A 20,442-nucleotide genomic window follows, 5' to 3' on the forward strand; every position below is an offset into this window, starting at 1 on the left:
AACCCACTCTTTAAGCATATATACAGTAAGGCCACAGCGCTGTATTAACTTGTGCCCATATGTTTCTCTGTTAAGCAGTGCTCCGGGTGCGATAGATCCTTGTTCCCTTATGGTACGTCACTGTGCCACACCCCAGCAGACAGGAAGTCCCCAGCGGTCCCTAGCCAATCAGCCCCCCCCAGGAGACAGGAAGTCCCCAGCGGTCCCCAGCCAATTAGCTCCCCCCCAGCTGAGGAGCTTCTGAGATGCATGGACCGGACTCTCCTACCTGACAAAAGGCTCCATCAGGCAGCCCTTGCAGGACCCTCCCAAACCCCCCCCACCCCTGACACCAGCTGGAGCGGCCAGTCAGAGGCGAGCTGGGAGTCCCTCTCATTATCACGCCCGTTAGGACAATCGCAGGCTTCTCCTAAACCCACAAAATCAATTTCTACGGCAAGGATGTGAGCCAGACATCCTGAGACATGCCCCCCCCCGTCCTTGCACCCCCCCCCCACCACTACCAGAGCACCTCAGTGGCAGAAGCTGCAGCAGGCATGAAATCATAACCACAGCACAGCCCCTCTTCTTGGCGTGGGGTGTCACTTCTGTATACAAAGAAAACCCTCTTTCCTCTATATTGGCTGTTGGGAGGTGCTCAAGCATACAGACAATATTCAGACACAAACTGCATGCTGTCCAGCCAGTCAAATGAAGCCTGCATTATAAAGACCACATATGCAATAAAGGATTTAATCAGATGGCCACTATTAATGATAATTATTGATGTTCTTCTCCCAATAAATCTCGGCACGATCTGCCTTAAAGTATACAATTTGGTAACACTAAATGAACGCTAAAATGAAAAAGAAAAAAAATCAATTTCTGAATTTTTAGAACACACCACTGGAGGGCGCTATCCTTTTCCCTGACGTTCTATCGTTCTGCCCTGTATATATACGGTACTTTGTTTTGGCATACACGGCCTATTGTTTTTGTTGAATATGTTTTTTTTTCTCCAACATCATCAACTGTAGCCAAAACAACAACATTGAAAAGGTGACGAGATTTGAGCCTTGTTTGTCATCTGAGACGTGCGAGTTCTCACGGCCACGCGTTGTGTTTCACATGTCTAACACAACGCGTTTGTATAGACGTTTTGTAGCAGCCGCTCTGTCAGTGCCACAGCCTGTGGAATTCGTCCCTTTTCGCTCGTCAGTCCGGCTCGGCAATATGCTTGACCCCACAGCATGTCACATGTCACCCGTCCTGCCTCGGTCCCTGCGCCTCTCCTGTGGCATCTTCTCTTTGTTTCCAGAAGGTGCACAGTAAGCACTATCGGCTTAAATAGGGAGGGCTGCTTTTCTCTGCTCTTAAGAAGAGTGAATCTGCCCCCCTACTAATTGGAGGCAACCAAGCTGAAATTCTTAATTAACTGTCTGAGTTGCAGAAGTTAATTATAAAATCTGGGCACCTAAACTAGTGCTATTGTAGGAATCACAGCCCAGTCTCCTCCCTGATAGACCTTCAGCTTACAACCTCAGGAACAACTTCATAATATTCTAAAAACGGGTAATCGCCTTCCCAGTACCCCCCCCCCCCCACCACCACCCTTTTGCCAAACAGATTCCTCGGTCAGAGAGACATAAGGGACAGGAAACAATGCAGGAACAGCTGCAGGTTTGGGAGTTACTGTGTGGAGCAGGAGGGCTTTCAGAACATTAGAGGTGCCGGATCATTCATTAGGACCATCCTGTGGGTTTACCAGGCCCAGCGGCACGAAAATATCCCAGGTAGCGAGACACGGTCTTTTATCATGGCACCATCTGCAGCGGTTTGAACCTACTCATCACTCCTCGGCTTTAGGTACGCTACCTGCTCGCCTTCTTTCAGGCTGCTGAGCTCCACAGGGAAAAAGAACCATCAGCTTGTCAGGATTGTGCCAGAGGGATCCGGCCAATAACAAGTCGGCTTCATTTTTTAGGAAATTCTGGGATTCGTTTTTAGGAACTGCTCCTCAGGCATCAGTGTTTGGGACGGCGCTACCCACTCACTGTTGTTAGGATTATCCCCGATGATGTGGTGCCGCCCGCTCCAGTACCACAGCAGCAGCGTGGCGTCCCGCGAGCCGGACACGATGTAGCAGTCGCCCCCGATGTAGGACTCGGACCGGGCCAGACACGTCACCACATCCCAGTGGCCAAACACGATCTGAGTCAGCTTGCCTGAAGGGGAAAATCAGTGGGCCAGGGTGAGAAGTCAGAACACCCATCTGGACCTGTCCACTGACACCTAATACCTGGCCTTGAACTTCTGTCCCAGTCAGCTAATAGCTGATTGGCTGCTGAAGTGTTCCCTCCCATGTCACTCACCGATTCAAATCACCTCATTGGGTAATGATTAGGTTGGCTCCTTTTGTTCTCCCACCTTAAAAATCCAGGAATCCCCCCTGGTCCCAGTCAAGAAAATACTGACCAATCCTTGTGGAGTATATCACTAACTTAATGCAAACCTGTGCCTGTGGATTTATGAGTAACACAAATCTACAAATAAGTGCCTACTGGTCTCGCTGAATCGACATGCTCACTCGTGGCTGAGCACAATGGCTGAGCTGCTGTTTGTGTGTGTGTGTGTGTGTGTGTGTGTGTGTGTGGGTGTGGGAAGGAACGGGCATGTATATATTACATTTCAGGGAGCAAATCTCCCCACAATATGGCAAAAACCTTTTATTTTGACCTTGCGGGGACATCAATTTTATAATATCTGTGACTGCAATCAAAGAACTAAAAATGCCAAAAGTCTTGTATTTTGTTGGGTTAGGGCTGGGTAGGGATTAAGATTGCCAGTGTTGGGATTAGGGTTAGGGCAGTTCTGTGTGTGTGTGTGAATTCACATACCCGTTTCACTGGAGTAGACGCGGAAGCTCTTGTCCCAGAAGCCGCACACCAGGATGTAGCGGTTGTCAGCCGTCACCACGAAACAGTGGGTGTTGATCTGGATGCTCTGGTCCACCAGGTCTGTGATTTGCCTTTTGTTCATCCCAGAGTTATTGGCTGGTGTGAGAGGTTCAGTAAAGAAGCAGATCTGACGTCTGGCCTGACACACACACACACACACACACACACACACACATACAAAGGCTAGCTGCGATCTCATTATAGGATGCTTTAGCCAAAGGCCAGATTAGTCCCACAACGTGTGGCCAGAGGTGCCCCCCCCCACCCCCGACACCCCGGAAGTGTCTACGTACCAATCAAGGGGTCCATCTCAATTGGCAAGTGATGGGCCTGCTCCAGCGAGTACCCCGGGGCCCCTCGGAGGCCTGTCGGACACACGCACACAAAGGGAGCCAGTGAACAGACCTGCAGCCACTGCACATGTTTCATAAGAGGCAGAACAGCAGCACATGAGGACACAAACACCCTCGCGTATGCTCACACAAAATGGGCTGAACGCCTTAAACCCCCCACTGTGTGCTGCCTACCCCCCCAACCCCCAAATGGAAAATGGGGCCCGAGGCAGTCAATAATGAGGCAAACACAGCAAGACTTACTGGGCTCCCTGGTGCTGCCAGTGAGATCCCAACAAAATGTACTTATTTTACCCAACAGATGACTATATCAGGCCCAGGAGTCCGGGGTGGAGGCCGCCATTTTGTGGGCAGGACAGACCAATAAAGAAATGAAACACATTCCATCTTTTTGAGTTGCGAGAATAGCCGCAGGCCAGTCATATCTGACCTCTGACCTGGAGGTGATGCCTATTCCCTAGAGGGGATTTCTGGGTAATGTTGTTCACATCTGGATAAATGGGAATATATGAAAACTGGAATCAAGGCTGCTCTCCAAGCACACCTGTGTGAGCCTTAATGGACAGACTGGATTTACTGGGAAGGAACTAAGGTACAAGTAGAGTGGCTTTTGAGAGAATCTATGTCCAGAGTAAGATGATTTCTGTGTGTGTGTGTATCTGTGTTATGTTTATATTACATTGTGGGGACCAAAAAGTCCCCCACAATGTAATAAAAACCTGTTATTTTGACGATGTGGGGGGCATTTTTCAGGTCCCCACAAAGATCTGTGAATGCAATCAAAAAACTAAAAATGACAATAGTCTTGTATTTTGTTTGCTTACTTATAGTTAGGGTTAGGGCTGGGTAGGGGTTAAGGTTGTCATGTTCGGATTAGACTTTTCCCTATAGAAATGAATGGATGGTCCCCACAAAGATGGGAATATGTGTGCTACAAACATGCGTGTCTGTAGCACGGTTCAGTCATCATTAAGCTTTTACCAGGGTCTGGGTGTATATTTAGCTGTATATGAGTGAACTACAGCAGCATGTATCAGCCAGTGTGACACAAAACGCTGCTGTGTGGAAGAGGCGCTGCGGCTGGCAAACAATGAAGGAGTGGAAGGCCATTGTGTTTACGTGCAGAGCATGCCAGACACCATAAGTCACATGATCACAACATGCTGCCCCCCCTCCCCACTCACCCACGGTGTTGTGCCAGCGGTTGACAGCGAAGAGGCGGCTGCAGGTGACGGTGACGACGGCAGGGATGGCCAGGTGAGGCAGCGTGTTGGCCGCCACGTGGGTGACCGGCGAGTTGGACGGGAACTTGAGCACCATGATGACATCCTGCTGCATCTGGTCCTTGAACATGAGGGAGCTCTGTGGAAGGAAACACTGTTGAGTAGAAGAGAGAACAGGACGGGATTGGGGGTGGGGGGCAGGATGGGGGAGAGGCAATTAGTGCGGATGCTGCAGGTAAAACAAGGTACAGACACAGGGGAAGGGGCAGCGTGATGTGGGGGGGGGGGGGGGGGGTGTATCTGAGGGACCTTCAAACTATCTAGGCATTCCTAACCCACTAACCTCCCCCCCCCCCCACAGGGATCAGGGCACAGAAGCAGGAGGGGAGAATAAACCACCAGGGTGGGAGAACTGAATGGTGTGGGGTTGCGGGCTTCAATGAAAGACCCAGAAGCAGACATTTAACATCCGGAATGAGCAAACAGGCCTTCTGCACCCTGGGAAACACTGCAAAAGTAAGAGAAGAGCGACGTCTGCAAGAACCAGAACGTTATTGTAAGAAGGTACGTCAGCAAGCAGGGACACGAAAATGACCCCAGAGCTGAAGGCTGTTCAAACTGCAATAATAATAATAATAATAATAATGGGGTGGCACAGTGGTTTGTGCTGTGGTTTGAGTCTCTGCCATAGTTCCATGTGTGTGGAGTTTGCATGTTCTCCCCGTGTCACTGTGGGATTTCCTCTGGGTGCTCAGGATTTCCCTCCCACAGTCCAAAGACATGCTGAGGCTGATTGGAGTTACCAAATTGCCCGTAGTTGTGCCTGTGGCTGGTGTGTGAGTGTGCCCAGCGATGGGTTGGCACCCCATCCTGGGTAATTCTCTGCCTTGTGCCCATAGGCTCTGGACCCCCCACCACCCTGAATAGGACAAGCGGTTACAGAATATGGATGGATAATAATAACAGCAACAGAAATATCCTATTATCCTTCTAAGACCCAGTAATTCATTTCAGTGGGGGATATGGCTTATATTTAAATGACACCCGAGCTAATCCTCTAAAACCTGGGCTTCTCACTGATATTCACTGCGGCTGAACCATGACACCAAGTGAAAAATGCAATTTTATCACCAAACTTAACCTGCTGATGAAGAGCTCGCTGGTCAGTGTGCTTTGTAATGGACATCCGGACATGCTAACTATGTTTCATCTGCTTTACCTAATACTGCAGGGCCAGTAAAGCTGACAGAGGCAGAAGGAGTTCTGGATATAATCACTGAGGCAGACTCCACTGATGAGGCTACAGAAGGAGAGGCTGAGGCAGAATTATTCATTCTTATACTACCGATCATGCAGGTTATTTCTTTTATTAATAGAAAACTGAACCCCATTTTGCTCAATACTTAATTTCCTAAGATTTTGCGCATGTATACATCCTACTTGAATAATAGCATTTTGAAAAAGCATTATAATGAATTTTTCCCTTTCAACCCTGACAAGGAAACACAATTTGAAGATGGATGGATGGAGGAATGAATGGATGGATGGAAGATTCAAACCAGGTTTAGAGGAGAGTGTTTCCCTAGATAACACTGCCTGTACCTGCAAAAACTGGAGCGTTACAAGCACTTCAGGCAGTACATAGATGCCAAAGTCTTTGAGGACATATGTGTACCTACTAACCAGCAAGAGATAGTGGTGACAGTGTACAGCCTTAACACGGCTCCAGAGAAAATAAAAACTTTCTTTGGAGTGTTCCTGAACATGGCATGCCATGCGTATCTGAGAATTAAAATGTACTGGACAGCAGAGACATGGGTACCTATTTTTACCGAGACCATGAAGAGAGACTGTTTTTTCAAGACCTGCAATTCTCTAAAAGATATGATATAGATGTCTCAGGGGAAGTAGGAAAAATGGCCCACTGTAGAGAATCAGACCTCAGTTAAACAAAGTGCAACAAGGCTGCCTGAGTCTGCCAAGACCAGGGAAGGTGTCCATTGATGAACAAATGATTCCCTTTACTGGATACTGCTTCATCCGCCAGTTTGTTCCTCGTAAGCCACATCCAACAGGGCTCAAAATGGCTGTGCTTGGCAGTGCAAATGGTTTCGTGTTGGACTTTGAGGTCTTCTGGGGGAGGGAAACCATCAAAGATCAACTGAGATTTGGAGGAACGGCATTTCATTGCATGGCTCGGTCACCTCCCTAGGGAACAGACCTATATTTTGACAGGAACTTCACATCAATCAAACTAGCCAATGGCTTGCCAGTGATGGGTCTACTGCATCAGGGACAGTGATGCAGAGGAGAATCCCTGAGGAATTCAATGAGGGCCATGAGTTGAAACAGAAATGGAGAGGAGTTTCTGATATAGTCATAAGAAAGCCTGGAGAGCTTTTGGTGATAAAGTGGATGGATACCAGATTGGTTCCTATGGCTTCCATGGTCCGTGGCATAGAACCTGCAATAAACAGCTGGATTTGATACTGGGAAGATAGTTGGGTCTTTGGAAGAGCATAGAAAGAGTAACTGCAACACCCTGAATTTGCTCTGTCTCCTCTGGAATTAACAAATAACAATAAATAATCACTAAATAACAGCAACTCAAAATGTTGTAGAGTATGGTGATTGACATGCGATCTATCTTTTCACACACAAATAAATGTTAACCTTAAGTCAATATTAAATTAATCCGAAAATTTCTGGTACAACTGGAAGATCAGCTAGCGGCAGCTTTTCTACATCTTAGGCCTTGCGGTGGAAGGGCAAAGCCTACAGCCTGGGTGGAGCTGAGAAAGGCCTTATTGGCTGCCTTTGGCACTGATGGGAGGGGCATCCGTGGCACCCTGCAGCCTGGGTGCAACTGAGGAAGCTCTCATTGGCTGCCTTCGGTGCTGATGGGAGGGGCCTCTCTGGCAGCAGACTAGCCCACTGCGCTGGTTTATGTGGAGAAACCAGATGTACTTTCCGTGCCCGATTTGAGCCGCAGACACAGAGCAGCACTGCTTGATCCGCCTGCCTTTCCTCACGTGGCAGTCACAGGGGCCTTGGCAGCCTACTGTGGCCCATCGAGGCGGAAGCTTTTTGAGTTTGTTTTGTGACGACAGTAAAGTAATAACTGGGGTAATGCGATGTGACACAGGAGCCGGGCCTCAAACACGGCCCCCTCCCAGTGACTTGTGTTTCCTGTGGAAGCATGCGTGAGTCTGGCCCGATTTTATGGGAACGCTCTCCTGGGGAATTACCCCGAAGGTAGAGGCGCTGGCCTTGAAAACGGCAACCAGATTTTTTTTTTACTTTTATTATTTTTGAAAGGGGAGGAGGAAAATCGGAGACGAAAAACAGAACAATGGCTGATTTCCTGCCCGCTGCCGTCCGCGTCAACCCTCTGCCCTGCCCGTCTGACCCTGCAGACAGGAGCCCACATGGGTGTAAGGTGAAAAATGGCAGAAACACACATAGGGAATGGGGGGGGGGGGGGGTGGGGGGCCTTGGGGGCGGAGTCCCAGCATGCATTGTGCACTCACCAGGTGCATGGCGGAGCTGCGTGGCGGATGCGGCTCTATAAGTAACTGCGATGGCGTCTGTCCAAAGCCCTGGATCTGGGCCTCCATGGCCTGCGGGGGACACGCAGGAGATGCTGTCACAAGCAATATACGTCAAAGTGATGGGTCAATGCACTACTCGACAATGCAGGCAAATCCGAACGCAGCCATGCCTCTGGGCGGGGGGGTGGGGGTGCTGGGCTGCCGATTCCCCCTCCCCCTTGCAGAGTCACACGTGTGTTAGTATAGGAGAGACAAGCCTTTTCCTATTAACACGCTTGAGTTGGCCATTCTCAGTCTCGGGGCACAACGGGACCGCCGCCGAAACACTAACCTGGGGTGACAGGCCGCTGGGGCCGGCCTGGAGACGCGATTGTTCTTAAAACAAAGTGGGGGCAGGTGGGGGGGCAACAGCATACACAGGCAAACAAACACAGCAGAAGAAAATACCTTGATGAAGGAGGGTTTCAGGAGGAAAGTGTTTGGGTCCCTAATGAAATATGGGTCAGGGAGCTATGGGGAATGGGAGAGCAGAGAAGAGTGGAGTCAAACAACTGACTGGCCTCTCCATCCGAAATGAGCAGCAGTGGGCGGAGTAAGGGAGCAGTACCAGGATCAGCTCTTCAGCCACAGGTAGGAGGGTTTCCTGAAGCTGACAGCAAGGCCAAACGGCCATCCCCCATTGGAGGGGAGCTCGTTCCACATGTGTCTATCACCCACTGCCCGCCCCCCACCAGTATAAAACACAATCGGAACCCCCCTGCTGCGCACCCTAACATAGTTCAGGTACTTAAAACAAAAGGCTAAAATATCAGGAGTACTGCTGTTGTTGAGTAAGGTGTTTACCTGAATCACTTCGATTAAATAATTGTATATCTGTGTAAAATGATGAATGATCTCTCAGACACGGGATCGGATGAATGCTTGGAGCCCCCTTTGGACTGAACAGTGCCCCATCTGTGGTGACTGCCTGCCAGCCAGCCACACCACACAAGAGCAGCTGTCTCCAGGCTGGATTTGCGGCATGAGCCAATGGGTCAACTTGCCCGTCCTCCTCCGACTGCCATTTTTCCAGCCGCAGCGCATTAGGACACCCAGGTAATGCTCGGATACCTGGCCGCGGGAATGAGAGAGAAGCTCCTCTGGCCTGAAGCCATCTCGTGTTCACTGGGAGTCTCTCCATCCCTCAGCCGCAAGGGAAGGAGCGGATAGCTCTCAGGATTGCTGGTACATTTTTAAGTTCTTAACTGTCAAACATGTCAGAATGTCTTGAACGTCAATAAGATAATCTCTGCTACTCCGCACCAATAAGTTACCCCCCACCCCCATCTGGCAGTAAAATCTCTGGCACTTAACAGTCCAGTAATTAGCTTCATGTGCCCCAGAGCCCTTTGGCTTATAAGACATACCCTCCAAAAGCAGGTCTCCTGGCAGCGATGACGGCCATGCCCGGGTGAGCACAGACACGCTCCATCGCCGGGTGACCAGCAATGTCACCGGCTCTGCGCCCCCCAGAGGCGAGAGAGTCCCCTGCACTCCCATATCTACCACTTCAAACGTTATATTGAGCTCTAGAGAGACAATGTTGAAGCTCCACCCAAACTCATCTTTAAACAGCAATCCACTCATAAAGGAAAACATTGACCATCTTTTGATTTTTATATTTATAAAAACAATACGTCAGTACAAATGTATGTGACCTATTCTGAATTTTTGTGAGGCAATATGAATTTCCAAGGGCGTTACTCACTGGACTAGAACATCAAGAACCTCCGAGCGACGCAAACAAAATAGCTTCCAGTTTCACGGTTTGCCCAACAAATGTCTCATTTGACAGGCGGGGAAGTCATTTCACTGACATACAATGCACCTGTGTTTTATGTGTGTGCGACACACTTTACACATTTGTTGGGGGAAACACTGATACAAAATATTCCCATCTGACATGCGGGGGACACATTTCACTGACACACTCTAGCCTGTGTAATTGGAAAGGGGACGCATTTTGCTGATGCACACCCTTTGGAAAATGACAGCAGAGTGGAACAGGGTATCCATAAAGTATGTGTGGCTGCTAAGTCAGCTCATTTTACCTACAAGAGCACTCAACAGATTTTCCACTTGTTTGTCCCTTTGATTAATTTCTTAAGCTATTTGACTTTCACCTCAAGGACATCAGCGACTAAAACAAAGGTTTGGTAACAAAAGGGGGTGAAAAAATAAAAAGGAAAAAAAAAACAGGTGCACAATTTGTCTCCTGACGTCGTGGCAGAACAGCGGGGTCCACCTCAAGAGGTTACTGTCATGTTTCTCCGCCTGAGAATCATGTCACCATCTACATCAGAAGCGAATCAGCACTGGGGGTTCGGGTACAGGAGACCGCGCCGTTCAGCTGTCACTGGGCCCTCAACCAGAGCCGTGCAGCCTTGTCAGACAGTGTTGGCGTTTTAATTTGACACGGGGAGGGGAGAAAAAAAGAAAAGAATTATCTCCTCGCCTGACCTCTAATTTTTTGACATTTTAATACCGTCACCATGGTTCTTAAAGGGACGGCTCGGGCTGTACCTGTCAGCCAGGAACGAATCGATACTACGGAGCCGATGGTCATGTTTCAGACGCATCTTCCTGACAAAATGCTGCTGATCCCCGCCCCCCCCCCGCTCCCTCTGCCCATGCCTCAATGGAGAGAAGACCTGGGTGACAACCCCCACACAGGGCAGTGACAGCCAAGTGAAATGGACTGATCCATCGGTGATTCATCTCTCTGCCTCACGCCTGTGCTGTTACTGTATCCACGGTTGCTCGCCATTTGTCATGTGATCACTGCCTCTTAAATACTCACGGCATTACGGCATTACTGCTTCTGAGTGGCACTCGTAAGGCTGTTCTTGAGGCAGCATCTACATGAAACACGACTCTGATGCATGGGCATGATAGCAATTCTTGTGAGGGGGGGGGTATTCCCTTCATCACGGCTCATCCTCACCCCCCGATGTGTCTGCATTGACCTGTTCTGCCCTGCTAGATCAGTTCCCTCCAGGCCCGTTACCATCACCACTAGGTACCCGAATCCCTGTGACGCTCTCAAAGGTATCTGTTTGGTGTGTGACAGTGAGCGTCCAATGACGTTCCATGACATCCGTTTGACATCTCATCCACTGAACACGGCTGTTCCCAGCAACCCCCACAGGTTGTCCTGAATGCCAAAACGCAGAGATCAGGATGATCAGGATGCTCTGGTCACATGATGCCCAGTTCCGAACCCCCGTCGGATGCAAAAATCACAGACGGCTTCATGGTAACCACACTCTGGCAGCTTAAAAAAACCCCACAGGTTTGAGCGTGAGTAAAGTCGTGGCAGTCCCAGCTGTGAAGGGAAGTGGGGGCTCTCTGACACACCGTTTAATAATTAGAGCCAGCGGATAGAGAAAAAACAGCCTCTGAGTGATTTGCATGCCGGTCACTTGATAAATAAATGCGCTCTCAGAACTGACAGTATATAAATGGCTTCTTTTGCATACAACAGATGGCGGATATCGGGCGGGGGGGGGGGGGGGGGGGGGGGCTGGGGGGAGCTGGAGGCCCATCGCTATAGGCCAGCTGCTGCAAGCTCATTTTTTTCAATTAAGCCGTTCGAATCTGAGCCACGACGCCGAAACTGGACCTATTAATTAGCCGGGATGGAAGGATACATTCCGAGTTTATCAGATCACTCTGGATAATCAAATCAGACCTTTCTGGGTAGTTTAGGAAAAAGATCCCTGCCCCTAGATGCCCCCCCCCCTAAAATCTAAAAAAGTAGCCTTTACATTTGGTGTAATCTGTACAGTTTAGCTCGATATTAGGGTGTCACTCGTAAAGGGGAGTAATAGCATGAGTCAGCAACCGGCAGGGCGTGATAGGTGTGAGACTGACACAGGGTGGGCACCAGGGGGCGCCGACGTGCAAACGCTTTGTGAGCTGCGGCCCCCTCCCGGCATGGCGGACTCACCTCTCTCAGCACGGGGTCGCTGATGCTGTCCAGGTTGACGGTGCCCTCGTATGTCAGGTAGTGAAAGACGTTGAGGGCGCGCATTGCCTCCGGCCCCCGCTGCTTGTAGCCGAAAATAAGGTCAACCCACTGGTGCAGCTGACACGACACAAACTCGCTCTCCAGGGCCTGTCACGATGGGGGGGGGAGATTCCGGGTGAATGCCACACCATGGTGACGTCAGGCTGAACCACGCGAAGACGATGACGCTGAGGACACCAGTCTGCGTCAGGCGCTGAGTAAACAGTCTGTGCCTTAACGCTGGGGGTGCAAATTGTTTACGGTCCTGTTTGCAAACAAAACTTGTCTAAAATAACAAGAGACTGGCGCCTTGTAGCAGCGAGACAACAACCTGCAAAGCTCTAATTACACGGTGCATGCTGAAGGCTGTCGTGAGGCGGGTTCTCTGTATGAGACCCCCCCGGCACCATTAATGAAACAGGGGATACAGGCAGTATGGATACAGGGGTGAGTGTGAATAATGGTCATTGGAGAGAAATGGCCAGAAATGCCAGGGGAGAGACAGGAAGGAGCAGAGAGATGCGTCAGCAGATTGGGAGAGTGAGGCATTCTGGGTAAGACAGGTAGAGAATACAAAGAGAGATGAGGAGAGAATTTAGCAGCAAAAGCAAAGGTAATGTTACATGTTAATGTGTATATTGTGACCTCTCAGATCCCTCCCACTGCGCCATTGCTGTCTGTGTTGGACACCGCGAGCTCTATGGCACATCTGGATGTGATGAGGGATAAGGCCTTACTCTCTGAGTAATAGTGAGTATACTCTATTTCTGGCTCCTGGGGGAGTGGGGGGGTGAAGGGCCAAGCCTAGGAATATCCAGCAGCACCCCAAGAGAGCATCATCAAAGTAAGATTGATGAGGTCCAAATTAAGGTGACATGGGACACTTAGTACTGTAAGTGACATCGCCCTAGGTCAAGGGGACATAGCATTAGTATCGAGCATAGAGCTTGAGTTTGCGTAATGCGAGGTCATGCGTCTCTGCCACAGGATCCCCATGGAAACCCCATGACGACCCCCAACGTCATCTGGGTGTGACCCCCCCCCCCCCACCCCCCCTGCAGGCCATCCACTCCCTACCATCCTGTTGATGCGGACGAAGTCCTCGGGTTTCTTGGCCCAGGGGGGCAGGTCCACGTCGCACACGGAGACCCTGTCGTCCCGCACCCCCAGACTGTACTTGTTGCTGTTGACGAACATCTCGGGCAGGTAGTAGAACTCGGGGATGAGCTCCTGGCAAAGACAGTCCATGTGTTCAGGAAGTTAACACGCTCAGGTGCAGCAAAACCCACCACACACATTGTCAGACAATCAGACACTTTTAGATAAAACCGATTTGAGACACAGGAGGCAAAAATGACTGTTTATAGCTTTCTTAACAGATGTGGGGGTGGGGGGGTTGTGGTATGCATCTGATGGGATGCTCAGGTCTTTCCAGTTTTATCGATAAACCAATAAAAGGAGCCTGAAGTGGAGATGTTCCCAGAAGAATCACACAGCATGGCTTGTTAAGGCAATAGGAGCGCAAGAATAATTTGGCAGGTGGGTGCAATTAGAATTCTGAGGAAAAGGATAGACATGCTGGGCCATTTCTTAAGTGAGGTCTCTCCCACCACCCAACCCCTCCCACCGCCGATCGTACGCATCCCTGTCACCTGGGAAACAAACCTGACCTCGGGGTCAGCCAAAGCTGCAGCATTCCTGGGAAGCCCCCGTTTCCCACAATGCACTTCGAGAGATACCCCTGCACATGGGGGGAGTTTGGTGTCAGGAATGTGACCCCGCGCTTGTCTGACAGAAGCCCACGTCCTGACAGCAGTCTCTGGCTTAATCCGACCACGGGATGTGCAATGCGCAGGGAAATTTTTTTCCCCCAATAAACAGAATTCCGTAGGTGGAGAGAAGGCTTTATGGGTGATTACAAAAAAAATCTCCAGTTAGAAGTGCTGGTTACTAACGCAGCCCAGTAAAAATGACAATGTCTGCAGGAGAGATCCCCCCCCCACCGATTCCTACTAACTTTGTAAAGTTCTCGCCGTAGCTCAGCCGAAGTGCTGTTAAATCCTGGCAGCCAGGCTTTCAAGCCGCCTCCCCTGGCAGCCATTAATGCCAGCGCATCCCCGTAATGGGCTAACGAGTCAATCACGGCGGCCGCATTAACCGCGCCGCTTTCCGCCCTGTCGTCTCCGTGACGTCTTGTCAGCGCTGCTGGCGGCGCCATGCGGCGGCAGGGACCCCGGCAGGTGTCGAACCCCCGCAGCTTTCCCGGGAATGTGGGGGGGGGGGTGTGTGTGTGTGTGTGGGGGGGGGTGTTGTCTGTAATGCTGATGATTTCGGAAGTGCATCTGCATCCCCCCCCCCTGCGTCTCCCACGTCATCAGACTGCAGGGGGGCGTCCCGTTTCCGGATCATCCGCTGGTTTTAAACCCGTTCTGGAATGATTTGGGGGTAGGAGGAGTTTATAAACTGGATGCCTTTGATATTAAAGCGAGCTGTCCCTCATCCGCTGTCCTCGCGGCCAGGGACATCAGGTCACCGTGAGCTCACTCAGGCACAGCCCCTGCCATTTAACTCAGATTAAACTCATTCAGAGCACAAGCTGGTGTGAATGGCCTGGCAATGTCCAATCAAATCGCAGCCTTCATAAATATGCAGATGTTGCCCTTTTTGGAGTGATTTCACATTTATTTCCTCTGACCTGCATTTGTTTTGAAGCTATTCTCTTGGGTGCTAAATATTGGAATGTGTCTGCATTTAACTAGGCTTACAGAACATGTGTGGTAATAATTAGACCCTCAATAACTGACCCTATGGTCAAAAAGCAAACCAGATTCTGCATTCTGCCGAGCCGGTGCTGCAGTATGTGGACAATGAAAGTAACAAAAGAATCTATATGCCACAGAGGTGTAATGCATTATAATGAGCCTTATAATGAAGCAGCGTGACACACAACAAGCCAGCCGTGTGACCGAGATCATCGCACTGATAAATTATGGAGGATGAGCCCAGCTCCAGAAAACACTCCCCCAAACTTAGAGCAGGTCGGAGTCGGACTCAAGCTGTGCACGAACAAAATGCGACACAGTGGTTCGGAGCGACTTTGAAGTCACGCTGTTGGCCGCTGTGCACGAACAAAATGCGATACAGTGGTTTGGAGCGACTTTGAAGTCACGCTGTTGGCCGTCGTCCGTGGCCAGGACTCATAAAAGCCTTGTCAGGACATAAAGAAGTACACTTTAAGCAGAGTTTGTCAGTAATTAATTATCAATGGCCTTGGGCCTCCCTGCCCCAGTGCTGGTGTTCTAGAAAAGCCTGGCAGTATGAGGTCACAGTCTGCTCTTGCTGCTTGTTGCAGGGTGAGCCACACTGCCCCCGACCATGTACCTGCCCCCTCCATGGGAGACAGCGGCCAGAGCCACCTATACCATTCCAGGTCCACTTTAAGATGCTTAGTGCATTTTCCTGCGCTATCGTTTTTCATCCCTAAAGCACTGGATCTTGGAGGCCTTCAGTGTTTGAGCTTAGCGCACAACATAATCCTCTGTCGATTATCATTTCATAACATCATTGTGGGTTACTAATAAAGTACTCACGACCATTAATGTGAGCCAATTTGATTTTCAATGACATAAATACAAATATCTATGCAAATCAGCCACATAATCACCAGTTTCAAATGGGATAGATTAATATAGTTCTGAGATTAATCCGTTTATGAATTCACAAATATGGAAAATTAAAGTTACAATGAAAAAGCCAAGTGAATCGAATCTCAGCCTTCATGTAAATTTTTCCACTTTCTGATAATTTAGACATAAAGTCATTATATTCTTTAGTTGGTTCTTGTGTAAATCTCAAGGCTAGGCTCTAACGTGCTGATATTCATTCAAATAGTAGTTGGCCTGCTAGCTGCCTTCGTAGGTGTGTAATATGTGGAGGGTACGAGAGACGAGCTATTTCTTGGAGGGGGGGGCGGGGGTTTCGCACAGCAAAGGCCCCCCTGCTCACCTTGACATCAGAGGTGTCCCGCTGGCAGTTCCTCCAGGAGCGGGTGATGGACGAAAATGTGCGGTCAGGGTGATCAAACTTGTTGCTGTTTGCATTCAGGAAGAATGTGGTGAAGGGTTCCTGTTGGGGAGGAATTTCACAATATGTTTTATTTTAATCTTACACAAAGAAGTTCTGCATCATGGGGGCAAACAGAAAAGTCCATGAAGACTGTGGCTACTGGCCTAAATATCACAGGGTGATCAAAGGCTTTAAACAGGCTATCATATTTAAACGGGAATCCCTTACACACAGCCAAGGAAAGACCTCTGCTTTCTCTCTCACGTGCACACACACACACACACACACAGACACGCACACATTCACACACACACACACACACACACACACACAGACACGCACACATTCACACACACACACACACACACACACAGACACGCACACATTCACACAGACACGCACACACACAGACACGCACACACACACACACACGCACACATTCACACACACACACACACACAGACACGCACACATTCACACACACACAGACACCACACACACACACACACACACAGACACCACACACACACACACACACACAGACACGCACACATTCACACACACACACACACACACAGACACGCACACATTCACACACACACACACACACACACACACAGACACGCACACATTCACACACACACACACACACAGACACGCACACACACACAGACACGCACACATTCACACAGACACGCACACATTCACACACACACACACACACACACAGACACGCACACATTCACACACACACAGACACCACACACACACACACACACACACAGACACCACACACACACACACACACAGACACGCACACATTCACACACACACACAGAGACACCACACACACACACACACACACACAGACACGCACACATTCACACACACACACACAGACACGCACACACACACACACATACACAGACACGCACACACACACACACACACAGACACGCACACATTCACTCACACACACACACACACACATTCACTCACACACACACACACAGACACGCACACACACACACACAGACACGCACACACACACCACACACACACACAGACACGCACACACACACCACACACACACACACATTCACTCACACACACAGACACGCACACACACACCACACACACACACAGACACGCACACACACACCACACACACACACATTCACTCACACACACACACAGACACGCACACACACACCACACAGACACGCACACACACACCACACACACACACAGACACGCACACACACACCACACACACACACACACACATTCACTCACACACACAGACACGCACACACACACCACACACACACACAGACACGCACACACACACCACACACACACACACACACACACACCACACACACACACACACATTCACTCACACACACACACACACACACACACACCACACACATACACACACCCAAATGTCATGATGGGTCATGGTGAAACTAAGCCATCACTAGGCTTAAAAAGTAATAAAATTAATTTTGATGAAAGATTCACCCAGAGACTGGGGGGTTATGTCATGATGTCCGAGACTTTAGGAAGAGGGTGTTTAAGGGCACACTAGCTGCTCAATATAACCAAAGTGTTCAGGGTGAAGAGTGCATTTGTTGAAATAAAATAGGATGAGAAATGATCTAAGATTACTTTTAGGTATTTAAAATGATAATAGGGCTTAATCCATTTTGGTGCACAAAATTATGGAAAAACTGGTAAACGGTTTAAACACGTCTCACACATGTAGTGCGAGTATTAGTGTGGGGGGGGTGCTGATTCATTATCCTGGCTTCCTGGTGATATGTAGGCCGCTTCAGCCGCTGTGAGGTCAGCACCATGGGCGTCGGCATGCCGGGTGAAGAGAAAGCGACGCCCATCATTCCAGTGAAGCCGCGATTTATCGAGGGCTGTCAGCCTCGCCAGCCGGGGTGTATAACGAGCATCTCTCTGGCCCACATGCGGACCTTGCTACACCCGCGCCCTTCTCACAATCCCCTGCCGGTTCGGGGAGCATGTCGGGCCGTCCCTGTGTCGTGGCAGAGGCCCGAGCCTCATCCCGTGCTCCTTATAGTTACAGTAGGGCGCACTGGCTTAGCCGCCTGTGACATACACTCGGGAAGCTTGTAGGACAGAACCTCAGCCCGCTCGATTGAGACGTCAGGCTGTATCTGCGTTTTCTGTAGGCTCTGAGTCCCACGTGACTGCCAGAGCGCAGGGAATCGGGCACGAAGGGTGCAGAGGAGGCAGATTTCGGGAGACCGCACATCTTCAGATTCAGGTGTTACTGTTCCATCCATCCATCCAACCATCCATCCTAGTCAGGATCACAGAACAGCCTGGAGTCCATCACAGGCAGCACAGGGTCTGAGGCTGGCATAGTTGTAACGGGGAGGGTGCTGCTGTTGATCCTGTTTCAGCTTAATTAGTGGATAATGTGCAGGACAGCAGGACAGCTCAGAGGGCAGCCGCACACCCAGGGTTGGGGGTTTGAGTCTCGCCTCTGCTCAGAATGTGCCCAGTTTGCATGTCCTCCCGTGATACATGCCGTTAGGCTAATTGGCACTAAAATGCCTGTAGTGATTGTGTGCATATGCCCGGGACTGGCATTGCACAAAGGGTGCACCACCGGCCACGTGCCCTGTGCTGCCCCCCACAGCCCTGACCAGGATAATGGTTAGAATATGCATAGATATGTGGATGAGTGATTCGAAGACAGGGCTGCACTGGGGGCCCAGCAGACGGGACTTACTATCCTAACGAGCCAGGACAGGGTGCAGATGGCTGTGGAGTAGTGCGAGGTGTAGTGGCAGGGGGGGATCTGCTCGTCCTCCCAGCTCTCGTAGCGCTCGGCAAAGAAGACGGCCCTCTTCGGGTTCAGAGCTCCGATTGGCTGGAATGGAAGACAGACAGGAAAGTGAGAGCATTGCATGGCGTGATCACTCTCGATGCTCTGCGTGCAGCAGCACTCAAACTACACAAGATCAATCAGACATGATTAACCAAATCCGAACATAAGTTCTGGCTTCAGCCAGCCCTATAAAAGGGGCATGATGGTTTCAGTCTCTCTATGGCTTTGTTTTTAGCTGATCTCCTCTAAACTCTGACTATTACCTGTATTATCCTGTATTTTACTAACAGATCTGTGTAATTATCATTACAATTTTAAATAAGCTACTTTCAGTTGTACGTCCCCATAAAGAAAACATAAACAGAGGCATGGGGATCTCCTAGCTATGTGCACTCGGACTTATGTGCGTGTCTTGACAGAGATTCTGTAGATAGTTATTTGTAATCCTCGTGGATTAACCCTGACTGACCCGCTTTATGCATGGGGCTTCCTCAATACCAAACAGGATCTTTGTCCAGCAGCCTGGAATCTGTCTGCTTAGAGACAAAGCCGGGGTAGAAGCCGCAGGGTGACAGCTCCTCGTCACCCCGGCAGCACAGCCGCATATGGCCACGGCGAAACATCACGCATCACCCTGTTGCCCCGGAGACCTGCAGACAGACCGACCCTCTGGAGCTCTGAGGTGAGCCGACAGGGATGCTGGCTCACATGTGGACCAGGATGAGCAGAGCCTGGACAACGCCGTGCTCCGGGGAAAAGGACGCACAAGCACTCTATCACCGCCCTTCAGGCCACAAGATTTTGTCCGAAGACTCAACGTCATCCACAGGCCTTTGAATACCACTTGTACTAATTTTTCAGCAACTTCAGTAACTTATATCCTCCTGAGACCAAAGGAAAAAAGGTATACTTCAATTTTAGGTTATTTGTCTTTGGAGGAAATAAGACATCTTACAATTTAGAAATTTTTTAAATTTATTTTTATTTTTAATTTCACAGCATGTCCTCTTTAGTGTACAAAAGGAATACATACGTTTCCTTACATCAGTGAAAAGATAGATGCAAAAATAAAATGTCCACTACAATGGACATAAATGAATGGGTGGGGTCTCAGGAGGATATCTTGACACTGCAATTTCCTTTTTTATACTAATCTCATTGTTATGTCCGTGGCAACCGGGTCACATAAAATACCATCAAATCAGCAGCGACCAGAACAAAGCTTGGCTCGCGATTGGCCGTTCGATTACTGTGTGATATAAAGCCTTAATTAAATACACCTAACCAGCATGGGATTTGCTCGCCCCGTGTTGTCAACTGCCTGATCCAATAAGTCAATTTTAATACAGTCACATGCCAATGGAGGCACCAAATCAGCAGGGGATGGTGGAGAG

General features: G+C 49.6%; 1 protein-coding gene across 1 annotated transcript in view; it reads right to left on the bottom strand.

Annotated features, from left to right (window-relative positions):
* Positions 1–20,442, bottom strand: part of nbeab (neurobeachin b) — a 229,813-nt gene that overhangs the window by 6,294 nt on the left and 203,077 nt on the right. Inside the window, exons 45-54 of the mRNA XM_072701095.1 lie at positions 18,950–19,090; positions 16,117–16,236; positions 13,189–13,341; positions 12,052–12,219; positions 8,511–8,573; positions 8,043–8,132; positions 4,474–4,666; positions 3,230–3,301; positions 2,877–3,032; positions 2,034–2,204 (exon numbers count right to left, since the gene is read on the bottom strand). Of these exons, the coding sequence (XP_072557196.1) occupies positions 2,034–2,204; positions 2,877–3,032; positions 3,230–3,301; positions 4,474–4,666; positions 8,043–8,132; positions 8,511–8,573; positions 12,052–12,219; positions 13,189–13,341; positions 16,117–16,236; positions 18,950–19,090 (1,327 nt within the window). The remainder of the gene's footprint in view (positions 1–2,033; positions 2,205–2,876; positions 3,033–3,229; positions 3,302–4,473; positions 4,667–8,042; positions 8,133–8,510; positions 8,574–12,051; positions 12,220–13,188; positions 13,342–16,116; positions 16,237–18,949; positions 19,091–20,442) is intronic.

The sequence above is a fragment of the Paramormyrops kingsleyae genome, chromosome 17 (assembly GCF_048594095.1).
Source record: "Paramormyrops kingsleyae isolate MSU_618 chromosome 17, PKINGS_0.4, whole genome shotgun sequence".
NCBI classification, from domain to species: Eukaryota; Metazoa; Chordata; class Actinopteri; order Osteoglossiformes; family Mormyridae; genus Paramormyrops; species Paramormyrops kingsleyae.